This window comes from Podarcis liolepis, assembly GCF_965112155.1.
Source record: "Podarcis liolepis genome assembly, chromosome: 6".
Classification (NCBI taxonomy): Eukaryota; Metazoa; Chordata; class Lepidosauria; order Squamata; family Lacertidae; genus Podarcis; species Podarcis liolepis.
In genome coordinates this window covers 92,762,344-92,780,960 of record NC_139559.1, presented here as the reverse complement: position 1 = coordinate 92,780,960, position 18,617 = coordinate 92,762,344, and the positions used below count along the sequence as shown (strand labels likewise).

Genomic DNA, 18,617 nt, shown 5'->3' with positions numbered 1-18,617 from the left:
TAAGGCTATATCCAGCTCCTGTTTCAGCCCGACTGTAGCCACAGAATTTGCAACAATCCACTTTGGAGAAGGGGAAACGGGGACCTTTGCCCAACATCTCCCATTACCTCTTTGGAGTGAGCCTTTAGTAGAGATGATGGCTGACACCAGAGAGTCATCCACAATCTCTGCAGAGAGCACAATTCAAAGTGTTGGTGCTGACCTTTAAAGCCCTAAACGGCCTTGGTCCAGTATACCTGAAGAAGCGCCTCCACCCTCATCGTTCAGCCCGGACACTGAGGTCCAGCTCCGAAGGCCTTCTGGCAGTTCCCTCATTGTGAGAAGTGAGGTTACAGGGAACCAGGCAGAGGGCCTTCTTGGTGGTGGGGCCTTCCCTGTGGAATGCCCTCCCATCAGATGTCAAGGAAATAAGCAGCTATCTTATCTTTAAAAGACATCCCTCTTTAGGGAAGTTTTAAATATTTAATTCTGTATTGTTTTTAACACTCAATTGGGAGCCGCCCAGAGTGGCTGGGGAAACTTAGCCAGATGGGCGGGGTAGAAATTAATAATAATAATAATAATAATAATAATAATAATAATAATTTTTATTATTATTATTATTATTATTATTATTATTATTATTATTATTATCATTATTATCCCACCAAGAAACTTGGGCCTGTGCATGAGAATTCCCTCCTGTCCGGAGTGAAGAAAAATGCTCTCTTCTCTTGGCCTGAAGGGTTGGTTTTTCTCTTTTCATTTCAAAGGAATGAATTTGATCATCCTTTCCCAACTTAATTAGCATTTTCTGAAGGGAGTTTTCAAAAATTAGGGGCACCGCAAGGCTACTTCATCTGTTTTGTAGTATTTAGTATTCAGCAGAGCTACAGTGTTGTAAAGGGAGGGCCCTCGGCTAATGAGCTTGTGATGTCGAACCCTGACAGGGCCTTCATAAGCCACGAAGTGATGGAGGTGCTGCAAAAACAGAGCAGTGCAGAGCGAGAAGAGCAGAAGAACTGGAAGCATCAAAGGTGGTTCTCACCTGTCTATCACCTTCCAGGGCCCAGGTGTAGTAGGTGGTACAGGTGGCAGCACAGTGGGCTTGAAGTTGTCTCCTCTAACAACCCCAGGCAGTTTCTTCAGGAAGTCTGTGTAAAGTGGTCTCGAGTCAACATGCCTGCATGGGAAGGAAAGCAGACCTTGAGATACCAACTGAGATCATGGGAACTTTCACCCTTCTACCTGGGCATCACACAGCATTTCTGTATCCTTCTGCTGTGCTGAAAAACAATTCCACGAAACAGTGGGTATATCCAGAATCACTGTTCACTACCTCTGTTTGTGGACCACTTCGGTAGCGTTGGACATCATAAAACAAAGCTTTATGGCTTGTTTTCACCGGATAAGTATCTGACCTATTGCTTCTTTCAGAGACTTGCATAGGCTACAAAGACTTTCAGAGACTTATAAGACTTATGTTTATTTGGTTCTCACAAGGGACGCGGGTGGCGCTGTGGGTTAAACCACAGAGCCTAGGACTTGCTGATCAGAAGGTCAGCGGTTCAAATCCCCACGACGGGGTAAGCTCCTGTTGCTCGGTCCCTGCTCCTGCCAACCTAGCAGTTCGAAAGCACGTCAAGTGCAAGTAGATAGATAGGTGGGAAGGTAAACGGCGTTTCCGTGAGCTGCTCTGGTTCGCCAGAAGCGGCTTAGTCCTGCTGGCCCCATGACCCGGAAGCTGTACGCCTGCTCCCTCAGCCAGTGAAGCGAGATGAGCGCCGCAACCCCAGAGTTGGCCACAACTGGACCTAATGGTCAGGGGTCCCTTTACCTTTACTTATTTGGTTTTATGTTTTCAAGAGAATCCACCAAGAGTGCACATTTTGTGACTTTCAGAGATTTATAAGATTTCTGTTCCGTATAGGTTATATAAAGAGTTTATATTGATCTTGCATTGTTGTACTTGGTCATCGTGTTGCCTTGGATATTACTGGTAATTGTTTGCAACACAGGGGTTTAATTGTTTAGTTACTTATTGTCGTGCGTGGGAAGCAGAGCAGACCTTGAGAGCCCAACTGGGATCCTGGGTACTTTCACCCTTATACCTGGCATCACACAGCCATTCGGGTTTCAGAAAGTCAGCTTAACTTGCACGCAAAGGCGAACCAATCTGGCTGCTCCCCCTTCCATCATTAATCCATACACATGCACAGCTGCAACTCTTCCACATCACTACCAGAAGTAAATTTCAGATTTGGGGCCAAGGAATCTGGGACAGACTGAGGGAGAAATTTCTGAAGCAACAGTGGGATATCAGCTCCGCCCAAGGCATGATGGGTAACAGCAACAACCGGGGGAAAGATAGACATAACATTTCACAAGGACAGGAAGAAACCATGGACAGAATAATTGCCACACACAAGAAGAACAAGGATACAGTTCTGAGTGCCTCACGTGTAGTTTTATAAATCATTTAATGTGTCAACACAAATAGAAGTTATTAATATTGCAGTTGTTGTATAAGGGATTACTATGAGGACTGGAATATAATTGAAAACAATAAGATTTTGGAACGCAGAAGTAAAGAAAATCATCAAACCATAAATTCTAGCACACTTTGTTTAAATTATATAATTTGGTCTTAATAATTGTATTATAAATTGGTATTGCTATAATGAGGCTATTACTGGATTGTAACTGAAAACTAGTAACCATTATTATTTTAAAAAGAGAGAGAAGGAGAAGGTGCTCTTGCTATGAGCCTGGAACAATAACCGTGGTTGTGATAGTGCTGGCTGATCCAGTCTTAATAGTTCTGCAATATCAAGCCTGACTTTCACCTCCCATACTGCCTCCCATGTGCCCTTATGCGCTGAAAGCTGTGCATACACCCCTGGCCTTGAATTGTTTGACTCTAGCTCCCATCAGCCCTGGCCAATGGTCAGAGACGATGGGAGCTGTAGCCTAGACTTCTTTCCCACCGTCTTAGGTTTTCTGTGTCTCCCTGCCTCTCTCCCTATCACTGACTTCCCTATGGAATAAATCTCACCCTCCCCATAGGATGCAAGAGGGAACAAGCTCCGCATCAGCCAGCCACCCATTTTCAGGCAAGACGGCACAGAGCAGGAGGCGGCTCTGAATATCCTGATGAGAAAACCCGACTCTGCCCGCAACCCAAAGTGGAACGAAATGAGCAGGAAAGCTGCCTGCCCGTTCTATTTGAAAGACAATTGTAAACAATTAACATCCTCTTGAAAGACCTGCATTGGCTCCCAGTACGTTTCCGAGCACAATTCAAAGTGTTGGCGCTGACCTTTAAAGCCCGAAACGGCCTCGGTCCAGTATACCTGAAGGAGCGTCTCCACCCCCATCGTTCTGCCCGGACACTGAGGTCCAGCTCTGAGGGTCTTCTGGCGGTTCCCTCACTGCGAGAAGCAAAGCTACAAGGAACCAGGCAGAGGGACTTCTTGGTAGTGGCACCTGCCCTGTGGAACGCCCTACCATCAGATGTCAAAGAGATAAATAACTACCTGACATTCAGAAGACATATTAGGCAGCCCTGTTCAGGGAAGTTTTGAATGTGTGACATTTTAATGTATTTTTAATCTTTGTTGGAAGCCACCCAGAGTGGCTGGGGAAACCCAGCCAGATGGGCGGGGTACAGATAAATTATTATTATTATTGTTGTTGATGTTGTTGTTGTTGTTGGGTTACAATAAGTTTTGTAAGGTTAAATTTATCACTTATTATTATGTTTTTTAATTGAATATTTATTTAAGAATAGGATACAGGGGTAATAATAATAATAATAATAATAATAATAATAATAATAATAGTAGTAATAACAAAATGCAATATTAGAGTATAAAGAAGAAACCATGAGCCGAGGAAGAGGGAAGTCACAGGCCGAGATGGTCAATCGGTTTTTATGTATTATATATAAGATGGGTGTCATGTTTAATAAATATTCGGGAAATTTAATAAACAATATTATTCTAAAAAAAGGAAAGCTGCCCACCCGTGTGGGGGGAGGTGATGCTAGTGGCAACAAAGCCCATAAGGCAACAGCAGCCAACAAGGAGCCGCTCTGCTTTCTCCGCCGCGTGCCTCCCTGCAAGCAGATGGTCAGGAGACGTCAACATCAGGCAAACAATTTTCTCCTCTACCAGCAAGGAAAACAATGACTCTCCTGTTGGGTGAAGCTGGCATGGAAGAACAAAGGCAGCCTCCTGCGGCATGGCTCACCGCCTCCCTGACTCGTTCTTGCATATCCCATGTGCACCAGCTAGGAAGCCAGCCACAACAAGCGTGGAAGAGGCTCCCCCGTCTTTGGCAAGGGGGCGAGCAGAACTGTCTCCTCTCCGCACCCCATTCCTGAGGAAGACACGGTGCCCATGTGCCCCTTTCCCTGCCGCGCTCATGCCTTCGCTGCCAGGTGGACATCAATCAAACTGCACGGAGGTTGGGGGGCTGGGAGGGAGGGAGGGAGAGACCATCTGCTTGTTATTTTCATGCCCTATTCAGCAGCAAGAATCCACCAGAGGCTCCAAGCCCAGGTTCTATTGTTCTCCGCCAGCATCTCCAAACCAGCCATTGTGTGGCTCCTAATGAACTTTTCCGCAACAAGGGAAGCAGGCAGAGGAGCAGAGCAGCTGGGTGAGAGGAAGGTCAGGAAACGAGAGCCGATCGCTTGCCAGGCTTGGAACACCGTGCTTGATTATATTCAACGTTTCAAAAAATAAATCAAGTAAAGGCTCCTCTTCACAGTATAGGTGGAGTCTTATAATCTGCAACTCATTAAGGAGAAAAAGACAGAAATCCACAACAGAAAATGAGAGCTCCTTGGCTACAGGTATCAGCTACCAAGCCCACTGGGACAACAAGCATATTACAATATACTGCCTTATCACAGAGCCTTCCAGTTCAGGTGGGACTATAGCTAAGTGACAAAAGCGTGTATTTTGCATGTAGAAGGTCCTAGGTTCCATCACTGGTATCTCAGCGTAGGGCTGGAAAACCTTGTGAGGTGCTGCCAGCTTCCTCTGCCCAAACAGTCCAGCCTTTCTAAGATCTCAAGCTTGCAGACAAATACTTCAGAGGACTCTGTAGGTTTTCAGTGTAGGAGGTTGTGGGACAGAACAGCAAGAGAAGGACAGGCATGCAATTATCTGCTCCAACTGCCGATCCGTCATGGCTGTTCTACTGGTGCTTCCCATAGGAACATTCCAAGACACATTCCACACCCTCCATAAAGCGAGAGGCCTCCGTGCTCATTGGTTTCATCGCTAGGAGACATCCATGCCTGAGAAACACCCAAAGAGACTTCCCGTTCCTGGCTTCAGATGCAACAGGATCCTCCCTCCAGTGGAGAGTCTGTCATGCTGAGCGCAGGACGGCCCATGTTTTTCCCAACAAGTGCTCACATGCCCAGGCATCTGGCTAAGAACAGCCTTCAGCAATGCAGTTGCCAGAGACCTGGCCATCAGCACAGGAGCTTCAGAACCAATGTCCTACCACAAAGCTCGACCGGAAGAGGGGATATCTAGGAATCTGGATAGCTTTTGTTGTTTTGCAGGTTGGCCAAGTGTGACCTCCCACAAAGAAAGTTATAAAAACCAGGAAAAAGAATCCTGTGGCAGGGAGAACTCTGGCAAATTTCTAACCATCGTTGTTACAGAGGAAAACCTAGGGGTACAGGGAACAGAGCTGTAGCTAGGTGATCTTGTGCCCCTTGCAGAACAGTCCAGATTGCGCCCCCTAGTCATGGACAAATTATTTCTGCCTCTCCTCCAACCCCAACCCCAACCCCACCACCACCCATTCAATTCACCCTCTATTTAAATTTTTCTTATGAGGCAATATTCAATTTTTTAATTTATGGACATATTTTAGCCGATTTTGTGCCCCCCCCCCCCCAGCTATGGCCCTGACAGGGAACAATTTTCCTCCAGTGTAATTCAAACTAGGTAGCAACTGAGTGGAAACTCCCCAGAGGGGTTAACTGGGATGCCTTGAAAGCCTGGGTCATCCATTCCCTGGACAGCCACCCACACCAACATAGAGCGTTCCACCAGGCCAGAGCCAGTGTTGAGAAGGCCCTGGCTCTGGTTGAGGCTAATCTAACTTCCTTAGGGCCCGGGACCTCTAGGGTGTTGCTATTTATGGACCTTGAGGGTCTCCGTGGGGCATACCAGGAGAGGTGGTCCTGTAGGTACCAGGGTCCTAGACCGTGAAGTCCCAAGCATAAAAGCATATAAAAGCCAGAGCTAAAGTTCACGACCAAAGAAGCTGGTACTTTCATTGATTGCAGAAGGGTAAGGCAAGGACAAGGGATGTGGGTGGCGCTGTGGTCTAAATCACTGAGCCTAGGGCTTGCCGATCAGAAGGTCGGTGGTTCGAATCCCATTGACGGGGTGAGCTCCTGTTGCTCAGTCCCAGCTCCTGCCAACCTAGCAGTTCGAAAGCACGTCAAAGTGCAAGTAGATAAATAGGTACCACTCCAGCGGGAAGGTAAACGGCATTTCCGTGCGCTGCTCTGGTTTCGCCAGAAGCGGCTTAGTCATGTTGGCCACATGACTTGGAAAAACTGTCTGCGGACAAACGTTGGCTTCCTCGGCCAGAGATGAGCGCTGCAACGCCAGAGTCATTCGCAACTGGACCTAACGGTCAGGGGTTCCTTTAAGGCCAGGACAAGCAGCACACATCCATCTGGACCACCAGAACATGCCCAGTAACCCTACTGTATCTCCTATCATCTCCAGTGCTTGTACTCCCTCCCCCCACAAATACTGCCATGCCCTCAAAACACACACCAACGAACAAGCAGTGCAGCTCACAACATGTTAGTCACATTTATGCAAATTTGTCTCGCATGAATTGATTGCAATGGTAGAACTGGGTCTTACCCTGATGATTGAATTCAGAAGTGTTCAGAAATCCGGAGTCCCCCCGACAGAAAACTTTCAATCTACTAAAGCAGAACCATGGCTATGGGGCTTGTGCAGCAACAGACTCTTTTGCACTGGTCTTTTAAGAACCATTAATGAAGAGCGTTCCCAGGTTGTACAACTGGTACAAATAAGTACATATTTCTTTGGACTCTCTCCCCCCCCCCCCCCAAGATCCGCGACTGTATGGTGAACTAGGTTGTTGTCATATTTGGAGTCTTAAAGAAAACGAATAGGGCTCGTAAGTGAGTTTACGCATGCTAAAAAATATTGCTAGATAAGGAGGTACGGTAAGAGCGGCAACTCACACAGGGATGCTGCTGCACGAGCCGTTCTTGACAAGGAGGACGCCAGAAGGGAAGGTGGTAATGTTGAAGCTCCTCACCAGCTCTTCGTTGCTCTTTACGACTCGCCTCACTGCAATGTTCTCAAACTGGAGCATGTCCAGTGTGACCTAAAACCAGATACCACATTTAGTTAGTGTTGTGAACAGAGTTGGACTTTAATAGAGGGACGTAACAATCTATTTTTCTCCTCTGCCTCTAAACACTCAAACTCAAAAATCTGTTTCTTCCAGAAGTGTTGCTGGACTCTTCACTGCTGTTGACATTTTACCAAAGCCCTGGCTGTACGGCACCCTGTCTCTCCCCACCCATACAAATACTACTACTACTACTAATTATTATTATTATTAATAATAATAATTAATTATTTATAGCCTGCCCATCTGGCTGGGTTTCCCCAGCCACTCTGAGCGGCACCCAACATAATATTAATAATAACAATAAAGCGATAAAACATCAAACATTAAAAACTTCCCTAAACAGGGCTGCTTTCAGATGTCTTCTGAAAGTCAGATAGTTGTTTATTTCCTTGACATCTGTTGGGAGGGCGTTCCACACACAGAAGATGTGGAATGGGAAACGGAGGCGCTTGTGACCTGGGCCACCCCAGATCTTGAGCACTTGGCAGGATATCTGTAAAGCAAAGTCTACGTCCGCATTCAACATTTGGGAAACCTCACCGTACAAGGCTCCCTATCGCGTGGCGAGACTATACGCAAAGGCTCGGTTTTGCAAATGCCCCGCCAAACTTGCCAGTGTTGAGGTGAGTAGCTGCTGCAGGCCCACTCCCGCCACCAGGCAACGAGTGCATGTGCAGGAGATGTGCCATTTGAATAGGGCTTTGGAAAAGGGCAGGGCTACTACCATATTCTGGCCTCCACTCATGCTCTACAACGGCATCGTTAACAGGAAGTCATCTTAATACAATTACTGCAAGATTAGTAAAGGTAAAGGGATCCCTGACAGTTAAGTCCAGTTGCGGCTGAACTTTTTTTAGGGGAGCCAAATTGTTGAGCTTCTTGTGGGGTGGGGAGCCAGTGATCTACCAGTGATCTACCACAGATGCCCAGTGATCTACCGGTATAGGTGATGTGCCTGGTATAGCTGAAGCAGGAATGGCACAGGTGTGCCAGCTGTAGAAGAATCACTTTTACCCTGCCCTTCTCCAACAGAACCATGAACCAAACTGGGTGGAACTCCAGCTGCCTCCGAAACCAGTTGCCCAGTGTGAGTAATTTTGCTGAATTTCAAATTGCTAAAAGGACTGGCGAGTCAACAATGTTAAGTACATCCACAAAAGGAATGAGAAATTCTCCTTGCCATACGCTTGCTTCCCACCTCTTTTCCAGGGATTTGCCCGGCTTTACCAGTACTGTATGTACAACACTCCCAATGACTTAGTCATGGAAAACTGCTCTGTTGACAGCCCGGCTACAGGTTACACCTAACTTGCGAGACTCTGCCTGGGCAAAATTTGGAAGGCTCTCCTGCCAGCAGGCAGAGAAATCTGGGGTGCACTGAAAACCGTGTGCATGCACAATGAAAGGGGGTCTCTCTAAACATCCCTTACTGATCTCTTTTCTCGGCTGCTAACTTTATCTGCTCCTCATCCTCCCCCACTCCCAAGTCTTCAGGGAAGTTAGCTGCAAAGGAGAGAAATAAGGGAGAGATCAACAGACTCAGAAAGTGAGCCGGGGTCAGTGGAGGCTGCGTGTGTGTGGATATTTGTGTGTGCTGTGTGCACATGCAGGTGAATTTTCTGTACCTTTCTCTGCTTGCTGACTTGCGTCAAAAGGCAGAGCTCTCACATCATGGTCCTGGCCACCACACTTGGGAGTGTTGTAGAAGGGTAGATTCTTTTGTCATGTATTTATATTATAAAGGTAAAGGGGCCTCTGACCGTTAAGTCCAGTCGCAGACGACTCTGGGGTTGTGGCACTCATCTCACTCTATAGGCTGAGGGAGCCGGCGTTTGTCCGCAGACAGTTTTTCCAGGTCATGTGGCCCGCATGACTAAGCCGCTTCTGGTGAAACCAGAGCAGTGCACGGAAATGCCATTTACCTTCCTGCCATAGTGGTACCTATTTATCTACTTGCACTTTGCACTTTGCTTTCGAACTGCTAGGTTGGCAGGAGCTGGGACTGAGCAACAGGAGCTCACCCCGTTGCATGGATTCAAACCACTGACCTTCCGATTGGCAAGCCCAAGGCTCAGTGGTTTAGACCACAGCGCCACCCGTGTAGTCTATATTTATATTATTTTGGTATAAAAGGCCTGTGTGACTTGGCTTGCCTGGGTCTGACCTGAAGCCAGAAGTTCCAGCTTAGCCTGTCAGGAAAAAGATGCTGAAGCAGCTCTTTGTGAAAGCACAAGATCCTGTTGTTTTGCTTAATCCACGTTTGCTTTTGCTAATCGTACAGTTTGCAAAGGGGATTACTTTTAATGCTCTTGAAGAAACAAGAAGCATTGTGAAGCAACCAAAACACTTCCTTCTAGCATGGATTGAAATATGCTAGCCAGAAGAAAGCATCGTTCAGGATTCCTGCTCAAGTGTATCTTTCCTGTTTGTCAGTTGCAGACAAAGGTGTCCCTTGTGCATTTGTTACACACTGTCACACACACACACACCACTTTACCACAATACCAACCACTAGGTATACCTCTGATTGTAAAGGAGGGAATGTGTGTGTTTGTGTGTATAACTAGGTGAGGGATCTTGACCCCAAAGAGGCAGAAAACATAATGGGGGGAACGGTGGAAAACCCACAAGGGAAGGCTCAACAGAAAAGGAGAGAGTTAGATTCAGGGCTTTGGGGTACAGTGACAGCTAGACTATTTTGTGCCAAGCATGCCCACTGAATGCAGTTACCGTATTTTTCGCTCTATAACACGCACCAGACCATAACACGCACGTAGTTTTTAGAGGAGGAAAACAAGAAAAAAAATATTCTAAACGAAATAGTGGATATATGATTTTTGTGGTTCATGCTGTGGTCACAGACATGTGATCTGACAGTGAGTTTGGAGTAGCCCAATGCAAAAATCCTGAGGATCCATGCTTTGTAATCAAGGAGGAAGGAAGGAAGGGGAACCATGGATCCTCTGCTCACGACTGCAGCAGATCCCCCCGCCACCCGCAGGCATTCGCTCCATAACACGCACAGACATTTCCCCTTACTTTCTAGGAGGAAAAAAGTGAGTGTTATGGTGCAAAAAATACGGTATCTCCAATTTTCCATTCTGTTACAAAAGGGGGAGAAGATCCAGTTGGTTTTACGTTGGCTCCACTTCCCAGTGATGCCTGTGCAGGAAAAGGCATGAAGGACTGTCAAACATTCCCAGAGGCTCTGCGATAAAAGGGACGTCTTGTGTACTTCCATATAATTAATAAACAACTTTTTAAAAAAGAAAAAGTCACCCCACATTTCCATGCAGACCTGCAGGGGGCCATTTGCAGCATAAAAGAGCAAATGACCCACTTCTCTAAAGCTAGGCTGCTGCAATGCATACATAGATTGTCAACCAGTCAATTAAGAGTCACCTCTCTGCCCAAAAAGGAGTCCTCCTTTTCAAATATCAGGGCCAAATAAGTCACGTTGTTTGTGTGGAAGAAGTCGTGAAGTTCTGCCGCACTGCAAAAGACAAAGAGCAACACACACGCTGAGCAACTCTGCTTTAAGCACAGGGCAAACAATTATTTCACGCAGATTCAGACATCTCAACTTCCCTGCCGTTGCAGGAGGTCCTCCCGGATGCTCATATTTTCCCCTTTGGCACAGTATGGAACAGCACCTATCCTTTAATCTAACTGGATCTATGGCCCTGTGAGGGATTATTATGGGTTGGTTGGGTTGACACCTTTTCTTTACCGATCCTATTTTTGTGTTCTTAAGAGAGCAGCTCAATAGAGAAATCTAGCAGGTGGTTCGTTGTTGTTTTCTTGGCATGGAGATCAGCGGTGCAAAAGGCCTCACAGCTGTTGCCTGTGCCTGCCAGGGTGGAATTATACATTACAAGAGATATGGAGCTACAGCCCCAAATACAGTGGTGCCCCGCAAGACGAATGCCTCGCAAGACGAAAAACTCGCTTGACGAAACAGTTTTGCGTTTTTTGAGCTGCTTCGCAAGACGAATTTCCCTATGGGCTTGCAAGTTTGCTTCCTTTTTCTTAACACCGTTAATACAGTTGCGACTAGACTTCGAGGAGCAACTCATAGATCGCGGTGTGGTAGCCTTTTTTGAGGTTTTTGGTGATTTTTGAAGCTTTTCCAAAACTTTCCCGACACCGTGCTTCGCAAGACGAAAAATTCGCTAGATGAAAAAACTCGTGGAACGAATTGATTTCGTCTTGCGAGGCACCACTGTAGTGCAGAATTCTCCTCCTCCATAATATCATAGATTCATCGAATCGTAGAGTTGGAAGGGAACCTGATGATCATCTAGTCCAGCCCCCTGCAGTGAAGGAATACGCCCTCTTACATCTCCATTGCCTGTCAGTGCTATGATTTCTACAGCCACAAAAAGACACCCCTGAGACTGATTTTTGGGCATCTCTTGGGGACCTTTTTATAATTTAAGTCCTTTTAACGATTACTTTGTACCGTTGTTAATGGTGCTTTATGTTTTATTGTGTGTGAGAGAGAGTTGTGTTGTGGCACCCTGATATTTTTATGAGATTGGCAGATGATGAATACTTTATTAAAATAAATAAAATTAGCCCCAGGCGGTGGCGATTCTGGTCTGCTTACATGAAGTGTGAAAGCCTCAAGACGGCTTGCAAACAATTTCCCTAGAAACTGACCATTTTCTGAAAACCGGATAGTTATTAGATGCTTCGGTAAACGGTAAATAATTGTTAGAAGACAGCCTCTCCGAACGCTGTATGCATCCTGGGCAAGTTAAAATCATGCTCTGAGTTTGTGAGCCATAAGCCTTCAAAAACATGCATAGCTCCGCTCTGTTAACAGGTCAGTTCCTCTAATCACCCATTTCCTTGCAGGAGATGAATGGAACATCAGCGCATGTACTCTGAGTGGATAATTGTATCTCCAGACCAAACGCATAAACCTGGACTGAAGACTAATCACTTAAGATGCACAAAGGAGGACTGGAACAGGAAGCTGCTGAATTCTGGAACTGAACTGCTCAGCTGCTATTTGGAGTTCAGCAGCCTGGAGCAGGTAACACTAAAACAAAGGCTTGACAGTCATCGATGAACAAATACCATTTACTTTCCCACACCAGTGATACACACTTCTGTTCTGTGTGGCTTTCAGTATGTGGACACTTGATTCCGCTTCTCGTTTTGAAATATTTCCTGCTCTTTTCTTTATCTGGTTTTATTGTTTTAATTTTTGGTCACGGGCCAGATCCAGGCACTCTCGGAGGAAACGGGTTTTCTAGATCCATTTCAATCAGGGTTTAGGCCCAGTTTATGGGTATGCGTCCCCCTGCGTCCCCCGGGGGGGGGGAGCACTGGAGAAACCTCCCACCTTTTGCACAGCTAGAGCAGCCACGAGACTCTTAATTCAGGGCTGTGGGTTCGAGCCCCACATTGGGCAAAAGATTCCTGAATTGCAGGGGGTTGGACTAGATGACCCTCTATGATTCCATAAGACGCATGACGGCAGATTCATTGGGAGCCGATTGCAGGAAGGGAGCTGAAGCCATCGATGAAATACCGTATATACTCGAATATAAGCCGAGGCACCTAATTTTACCACTGGGGAAACTTATTGACTCGAGTACAAGCCGGTTCACCACACCACAAACCTCCTGGTGGGCTGGAGTGCGTGTGTGCGTCCACGTATGTGCACATGGCAGAGGGGGCTTCTCTCTCTCCCCCAGCCCCCCCAGGCCCCTGCCTACCTAGGGTGCTGCCAAAAGGGCTGCATTCAGGCTGCCTGTTCCTCCTCTGCCACCGCCGCCAGGGACCCTCAATCGAGTATAAGCCAAGGGGGGCTTTTTCAGCATAAAAAATGTGCTGGAAAAGTCAGCTTATACTCAAGTATATACGGTACGTAAGCTATCTATATCTACATATCTCTCTCTGTGTGTGTACATTTCAAAACACCATCGTGGAATGTTACCCGGAAGCCAACCCTAAATTGCAGCAACACCTATGTCTAACATTCAGTCCCACACACCAAGCAGGAAGTCTTTTGAGAACTAACTCCTTTTAATGAAAGGGCTGGTGCTGTTTTTATTGCAATTATCTGTATGTTTCTAATAGATCATATATATTCATATACAGTTTTGATTCCATAAGTGTTTCACTTATGGTTTTTAAAGATTTTTTTCTTTCTATGTTTATAGCTGCAAGCTGCCTTGAGTCCCTGTCTGGGGAAAAGGCGGGAAATTGGATGGATGGATGGATGGATGGATGGATGGATGGATGGATGGAAAAGAACAACTCTTCTCCTCTTAGTTGTTACTTCAGCTCACATGTGGAATATGCACCAATTTAGACCTCCCGTTTCCAGCTGTATTCAAAAGGCACATGGGCCTCTGGTAAACAGCAGCTTCTGAGACAGCTATTGTCCTCATGTGGGAAAAGGTACAGTTCAAGAACCTAAATATACAGAAACCTGTATCACAGCTCCCGTTACTGCTTCTTTCCCCACATGGGTGAGTCAAGATAAATGGGTTGAAATTTGGGAGGTTTGTGGGGGATTTTTAACAGAGGTAATCCCCTGGCCTCAAAGTCTTGAGTCTGAAATTGATTCTCTTCCTTCTTAAGTTATAAAAACCTGCTTGACATAGAAGTGCTGGAAGCATCCCAGATAATAGAGCCTTGTTGTTTGTTGTTAAACATAGAATCATAGAATCATAGAGTTGGAAGAGACCACAAGGGCCATCGAGTCCAACCCCCTGCCAAGCAGGAAACACCATCAGAGCACTCCTGACATATGGTTGTCAAGCCTCTGCTTAAAGACCTCCAAAGAAGGAGACTCCACCACACTCCTTGGCAGCAAATTCCACTGTCAAACAGCTCTTACCAGGACAAGGTTTCCCAAAGTGCTTGATATTGACCCCCTGGGGTCGCTGAGACTGTGCAGGGGGTGAATGGAGACCTAGGGGGTCTGAAAGGGGGTAAAAAGGACCTGGGGTGGAAATAAGTTTACAAGGTATAGCTTGTAAAAAAAAATAGAAACTATAAACTTCAGAATTAAGTGGCATGAGTGTCCAGACTGGACCTCCCTTGTCAATGAGGAACCTCTGTATTTGATCCTAAGATTCCACAATGCAACAGTATTCTCAAAGTCACAAGCCCAATCCTTATACACTTGTTCAAGCACATCAGGTGCAGCCATCTCGGCACAGAGGTGAAGAAGCATGGTATCATTAGAGCTGCCTCCCTTACTTTTTACATTTTATGATTCCTAGTAATAGGGATTAATAAACGTCAATTGGATACTGATATTTCTTGACTTTATTCAGTTTACCCCTCTAAGAGGGAGTCAATGGAAATTTTGCAAAGGGTGCGTGAACTCACAAGTCTGGGAAAGCCCATGCTAGGCTTTGCATTGCTATAATTGTTTTTCATGCTATGATGCATTCTCCACCCAAATTACCTAATTGGCTCCAGTGGTGGGCAGGCGGGAGGCCACAGGTCTCTATGGCTCTCTACTGAGGTGATGATGGACTCTGTGAGGCTCCGAATGTCGTCTCCTTTATCTGTACAAGGAAGAAAACATATCAGGGTCACAATTCAGGCCAGGAGCTCTGCACCAGCCTACATGCCCCCTGCACCTGCCATATCCTAGCAAATGCACAACAGCAGCTTCTCTCATGTCGGATTCCTTGGGATCATTATGGGATGGTGTTACTCAAAGTCAGGCGTTCTCCTTACTCCACCTTTTGGTGGCAGAAAGCAACCTGGGCCTGGGAATCTAGAGACAAAATAAATGCTGCCTGGATACGAGATAAACATTGTGCCAGGCTGCCACCCATACGCACAACCCTACGCTTAGACCTAAACCCAGCCAGGGAACCACTCCCAACTTAACTCCTACGTGGTTCATGTCAGACAGATACTATCTTTTCTCCAAAGTGCAATCTTCGGTCTTCGTGCCTGAATGGGGATTCCCTTTCCAGAAAGCATGAATCATTTTGGAGATTTTCCTCATGCAGAATTTCTCAAACTCTGCAATAATGAACCATCCGCAAGTGAGGAACAACAGGCGCACGATCCTCCCTTTGGTTCAAATGGAAGCAGCCAGGGCATAGCTGTCAACTTTCCCCTTTTCTTGCGAGGAATCCTATTCGGAATAAGGGAATTTCCCTTTAAAAAAGGAAAAACTTGACAGCTATGAGCCAGGGCCTATGGGGCGCTTTTCTTTCCTTGATTATGGGATTCTTGATTATGATTATGTGTGTGCCTTCAGATACACGGGCCCAGTACGAGAGCGAAGGACTTCCAGGAAAAGCATTAATCTGCCTAGAAACACAGGGAGACAAAGAAACCCCATCTCAAGTTTGATTTGGAGGGGAATATAAATCCTGAGACAAAAATGTGAAAATGAAAGCGTGGAATTGGTCTCACGCTGCTGATTGTGAGATGAGGGGCATGTTGACATTTCCTGGTCAAATTAAGAGACATCACGGAGGGGAAAGGGTGGGAAAGTTCAAAGAGATTGTGCCACACCCATCAACGACCTAGGGGACATTTTATGGAGGGTGACCACCAGCTTTGATTACCGGGGCCCTATAATTCCTCCATAAGCCCTCTGATTCATGAGCTTGGAGGATGGTGAGTGGATACCCCTCTCTAGGCAGGCCCAGCCTAGTAAACTAAACTCCAGCCATAACTTCTTGCTTCTAGCTTAGGTAGGAATTGATTTCAGGATACATACGGTGAAGTCTGACGCCATCCTCGGGCTTCGTGGAGAACTGTTCAGTTTCTGTTAATTGGTTCTCGTGGGAAACTTGCAGATTCTGGCTAACACAATTAACTCAAGCTGGTGTCAATTTACTCTTGGCAGAAAGCCCAGGTCTGCTTGACCTAGAAACTACTCACTCTGATTGGTTAACGACCAGCACTCAACTCTGTTATCAAGGGATTGTTAGCTCAGTTTGGTGTGAGGTGTGTTAGGAGTTAGAAGTGCTGTGTATGGTTAAGAGAGAGAGAGAAAGAGAGGATTTATTTTGCTTTGATTTGTATGCAGAAACTCTGCTGGTTTTATTTTTCCTTTTAATAAATCCTGTAAATAGTTATTCTGAGTCTAGCTGACTAGTCATTACTGCCGCAACTAGCTTCCTCGCTGTGCAGGAAAACTCTGCTACGTTTGGGCTAAAGCCAGTAGGGCTATGCCTGACACTTCAAAGTTCCATGAGGTTATGGGCATTGTGCTGCCAGCCTGAGTTGTGGTGGTGTCAGCATCAACGGTGTTGGTTCCAGTAGTTCCAGAAGTTGTTGTTCCTGTTGGTGCAGCAGATGGACACTGGCTGGTTCCTGACTGTTGTGAGCTGGTGACGCAGTGGACACAAGGACAACAGCTGCAGCGTGTGAGTGCTGGGTGCTGTGGTTCCTGTTTTCTCTCTCGGTGGTCGTGAGTAGCTGGTTCCAGGTTCCAGGGACATCGCTCTCAAGATGGCCTCACAACCAGTTCAGATGGCTTTTGAGCGTCTGAATGACTCCAATTACTTGCTGTGGTCGGAACGCATGCAGGCAGTGCTGCAGAGGGATCGTCTCTGGCAAGTGGTGAGTAAGTTTCCTGCGAAGCCTGATGATGAAGACCTCGATAAAGACCAAAGAGCAAGGGCCACAATTGTCTTGGGGCTGGAAGATTCCCAGTTGCCGTATGTGAGGGGAATCAAGACAGCTAGAGGTGTGTGGCAAGCACTTAAAGAACTCCATGTGCGTGAGACAGCGGTTTCCAAGCTGTTCATTCGCAAGGCATTGTACAAGGCAATGTTACAGCCTGGGGTTACAATGCAAGAACACCTACACAGTTTACAGTTAAAGTTTGCTGCGCTACAGGAAAGAGACTGTGCATTAGAGCAGCAGGAGAAGGTGGCTATTATTTTGAGTTCTCTCCCGGAAAGCTGGGACAATTTAGTTTTGTCTCTAGAAGGCATACAGGAGCATGATTTATCAGTCAGTTACGTTACTGGGCGTTTGATTGAAGAATGGCAGAAGAGGCAAGAAAGGTCGTTGGCTGCAGAGGCTTCTATAGGCGGGCGGTTTGGAAGGAGTTCTCATGCCGTGCCAGAGGTGAAGCAAAAGCAGCGTACTGGTGAGGAGTCAGCGTTTGCTGTTAGGCGTTGTTTCCGATGTGGGTCTTCAGCGCATCTAAAACGACAATGTCCGGAGTTGGTCAAGTCTCAGTTGCCGGTGCAGGAGCAGAGACGAGATCAGCAGCAGCAGCGTAAAAAGAAATTCTTCAAACAAAAACAGTCGGCTCAGCTGGTGACCGCCAAGGTCAAGATTGCTGATGAGAAACAAGCTGTCTGGGTGGTCGATTCGGGAGCGTCTCGCCACATCGTAAATTCAGATGAATTGTTTGTTTCCAAGAACTCAGCACAGCGCAGCCAGGTGGCTCTAGCAGACGGAAGTACTTCTGAAGTGATTTCGGGGGGTGCCGTTTATGTTCCTTGTCTGCGTGAATGCCTGCAAAATGTACTTTGTGTGCCTTCATTAAGGAGCAATCTGATGTCTGTAGATTGTTTGCTAAAAGCTGGGTTTAAAGTGTATTTTGAAGGAGACAGTTGCATTATTAAGAAGGCTGGTGAGATTTTAGGCACTGCTAAGTCAGAGGGAGGCTTGTTTTGGCTTAAAGCAGGATCTCAAGTTGCAGCAGTAGTCAGTAAATCTCAGCCTGCAGTGAATAACAAAGCTATACATGACAACTGTGTGCACTTATTGCATAGGAAAATGGGGCATGCTTGCTGGAAAAGTGTACTAAAAATGTCTGAATTGGCTGATGGGGGTAATTTAAAGAGTTGTAACAAGTACCTTGATTGTAATGTGTGTAAAAAGGTTAAAACCCACAGAGTCTCTTACCCCAGAAGCGACAGAGTTAGTGAGTCACCGCTACAGCTGGTTCACATGGACGTAATTGGTCCATTTGCTGTAAGCAGGGGTGGAGCGCGTTTTTCACTAACAATTGTGGATGACGCCACGCGTTACTCTTGGGTTTTTCCCATGAAGAATAAGGGTGATGTGTTCACTAAGTTTAAAGGCTGGGTGGCATCTGTGGAAAGATTTCTGTCCATTAAACTTAAAAGGATTCAGACGGACAGAGGTGGCGAATTTATGTCAAATGCCTTTAGAGATTGGTTACAAAAGCGTGGCATTGGGCATAGAAAAACAAACGTTTTTTCCCCAGAGGAGAATGG

General features: G+C 46.3%; 2 protein-coding genes across 2 annotated transcripts in view; one reads left to right on the top strand and one right to left on the bottom strand.

Annotated features, from left to right (window-relative positions):
- LOC310708593 (podocin-like) overlaps positions 1 to 18,617 on the top strand; it is a 671,219-nt gene that overhangs the window by 204,844 nt on the left and 447,758 nt on the right. The gene's annotated exons all lie outside the window — the stretch shown is intronic.
- QSOX1 (quiescin sulfhydryl oxidase 1) overlaps positions 1 to 18,617 on the bottom strand; it is an 84,417-nt gene that overhangs the window by 24,631 nt on the left and 41,169 nt on the right. Inside the window, exons 4-7 of the mRNA XM_083507120.1 lie at positions 14,852 to 14,954; positions 10,819 to 10,909; positions 7,241 to 7,386; positions 1,028 to 1,162 (exon numbers count right to left, since the gene is read on the bottom strand). Of these exons, the coding sequence (XP_083363246.1) occupies positions 1,028 to 1,162; positions 7,241 to 7,386; positions 10,819 to 10,909; positions 14,852 to 14,954 (475 nt within the window). The remainder of the gene's footprint in view (positions 1 to 1,027; positions 1,163 to 7,240; positions 7,387 to 10,818; positions 10,910 to 14,851; positions 14,955 to 18,617) is intronic.